Source organism: Phalaenopsis equestris, unplaced genomic scaffold (assembly GCF_001263595.1).
Source record: "Phalaenopsis equestris unplaced genomic scaffold, ASM126359v1 Scaffold197513, whole genome shotgun sequence".
Classification (NCBI taxonomy): domain Eukaryota; kingdom Viridiplantae; phylum Streptophyta; class Magnoliopsida; order Asparagales; family Orchidaceae; genus Phalaenopsis; species Phalaenopsis equestris.
This window is the reverse complement of record NW_018217462.1, coordinates 1-2,235: the sequence shown is the minus strand read 5'-3', so window position 1 is coordinate 2,235 and position 2,235 is coordinate 1. Positions and strand designations below refer to the sequence as shown.

At 50.8% G+C, this 2,235-nt stretch overlaps 1 protein-coding gene across 1 annotated transcript; it reads left to right on the top strand.

Moving 5' to 3' along the window:
• Window positions 1-205: 205 nt before the first annotated feature.
• LOC110035378 (NF-X1-type zinc finger protein NFXL1-like) lies at window positions 206-2,232 on the top strand (the record flags this gene model as incomplete). Its single annotated transcript, XM_020739612.1, has 1 exon — window positions 206-2,232. A coding segment is annotated over exon 1 (1,812 nt), but the record flags the coding sequence as incomplete, so codon positions are not given.
• Between the last annotated feature and the right edge of the window lie 3 nt (window positions 2,233-2,235).

The window sequence follows — 2,235 nt, the reverse complement described above, 5'->3', positions numbered from 1 at the left end:
TTTTTTTAATTTTGAAATTTTAAATAACTTTTTCTTTAATTCCAATAGAAAAATAATTACCCCAAATTCAAATATATTTTATTTGCTTTTATTAAATTAATTTTTAGATAAGTTTAATAAATATATAAATCCAATAATTTTTGTGATCAAATTTGACTAATAAATTAAGAATTAAAATAAATAAATAAATAGGTTAAAGCCGAACCATCCGAAGGCTGGTGACCAGAAGCATTGCCTCCTCTCCAAGCCATCTCCTCCCCTTAAAACCACGGAGTATCCCCTGTCTTCCACATAAGCCTCGCCATTTTCGTCAGACTTTAGGGTTAGGTCCATAAACTGAACCCAGCTTACAAATCGCCACCACGGGGGGTGCAATCCTTGCTCTCCGATCCGAAATCCCCACCATCTCCTTCCCCCTCTATGAGCTCCTCCTCCACCAACCGCAACGGTCCGCGCCCTCGCGCCGCCGTCTCTAACCGACAAGAATGGGTTCCCCGTAGCTCCGTTCCTCTAAATCCTCCCGATCGCCCTCAAACCCGTCCTTCACGGCGGTCCTACGCTTCCCCGTCGCCGGCGAACTCGGATGTCACTTCCGTTCCTCAGCTCGTACACGAAATACAGGAGAAGCTCTCCCGCGGCACCGTGGAGTGTATGATCTGTTATGATATGGTTCGGCGATCAGCCGCGATGTGGTCGTGTCCCGCCTGCTTCTCAATCTTCCACCTCCACTGCATCCGCAAGTGGGCACGCTCCCCGACTTCCGCGGCAGATTTTACACCTGCATCCTCCGGTGATTGGCGCTGCCCTGGTTGCCAGTCTCCTCAGTCCGTTCCGGCAAGCGAGCTCGTGTACACTTGTTTCTGTGGCCGGCGGCACGATCCGCCCAATGACCTTTATCTCACCCCCCACTCTTGTGGAGAGCCCTGTGGTAAGCCGCTGGATAGAGCCCCCCTGCCGCCATCTGATGGCCGCGTGAATGATGTTGGCGATGGAGAAGAGGGGGATTTCCGGTGCCCGCATGTTTGTGTGCTCCAATGTCACCCTGGCCCTTGCCCACCTTGCAAGGCATTCGCTCCTCGTGAACGATGCCCCTGCGGCAAAACAGAGATCGTCCGTCGCTGTTCGGAACGACGTGCGCCGTTAAGCTGTGGACAGCAATGCAACCGATTATTAACATGTGGCCGCCACCATTGCAACCAGCCGTGTCATACTGGATCATGTGGTTCATGCCAAGAGCTTATTATCGCAAGCTGCTTCTGTGGCAAGAAAACTGAATCAGTTCTATGCGGAGATATGGCCGTGAAAGGGGAGTTTAATGGGAGAAATGGCCTCTTTTCTTGTAATCTGCCATGTGATAGAAGCCTCTCATGCGGGCACCATTTGTGTAGAGAGAATTGTCACCCCGGACCTTGCGGTGACTGTGAATTGCTGCCGACAAAGATAAAAACCTGCCATTGTGGCAAGATGAATCTTGCTGGGGAGCGAAAGAGCTGCCTGGACCCAATCCCAACTTGCTCCGAGGTGTGCGGAAAGCCTCTTGTTTGCAAGACCCATTTCTGTAAGATTCCTTGCCATGAAGGAAACTGCCCTCCTTGCTCTGTCCTTGTTGAACAGAGATGCAGGTGTGGCTCTTCACGCCAGACTGTGGAGTGTTACAAGCTGTTCGATGAAACTTTCACCTTTATCTGTGAAAAAACCTGTGGCCGGAAGAAGAATTGTGGTCGACACCGTTGTAGTGAGCGCTGCTGTCCACTGTCGAAGACTAGCAGTGACCAATTTTCCAGTGGCGATTGGGATCCCCATTTTTGTTCAGTGCCTTGTGGCAAGCGGCTGCGGTGTGGGAACCATACGTGCCAGTTGCTATGTCATAGCGGTCACTGCCCACCATGCCTTGAGACCATCTTTACCGACTTAAGTTGTGCTTGTGGAAAGACTTCAATTCCACCTCCAATCCCTTGCGGCACGCCCACACCTTCATGTCGGCATCTATGCTTGGTGCCGCAGCCTTGTGGCCACCCAGCCTCTCACTCCTGCCATTTTGGTGATTGCCCTCCCTGCACCATTCCTATGGTGAAAGAATGCATCGGCGGCCATGTTATGTTGAGAAACATTCCCTGTGGTTCCAAAGACATTCGATGTAATCAGCTCTGTGGAAAGACGAGGCAGTGTGGAATCCATGCCTGTGCCAGGACATGCCATCCTCCTCCTTGTGATTCATCTCACGCATCAGAGTCA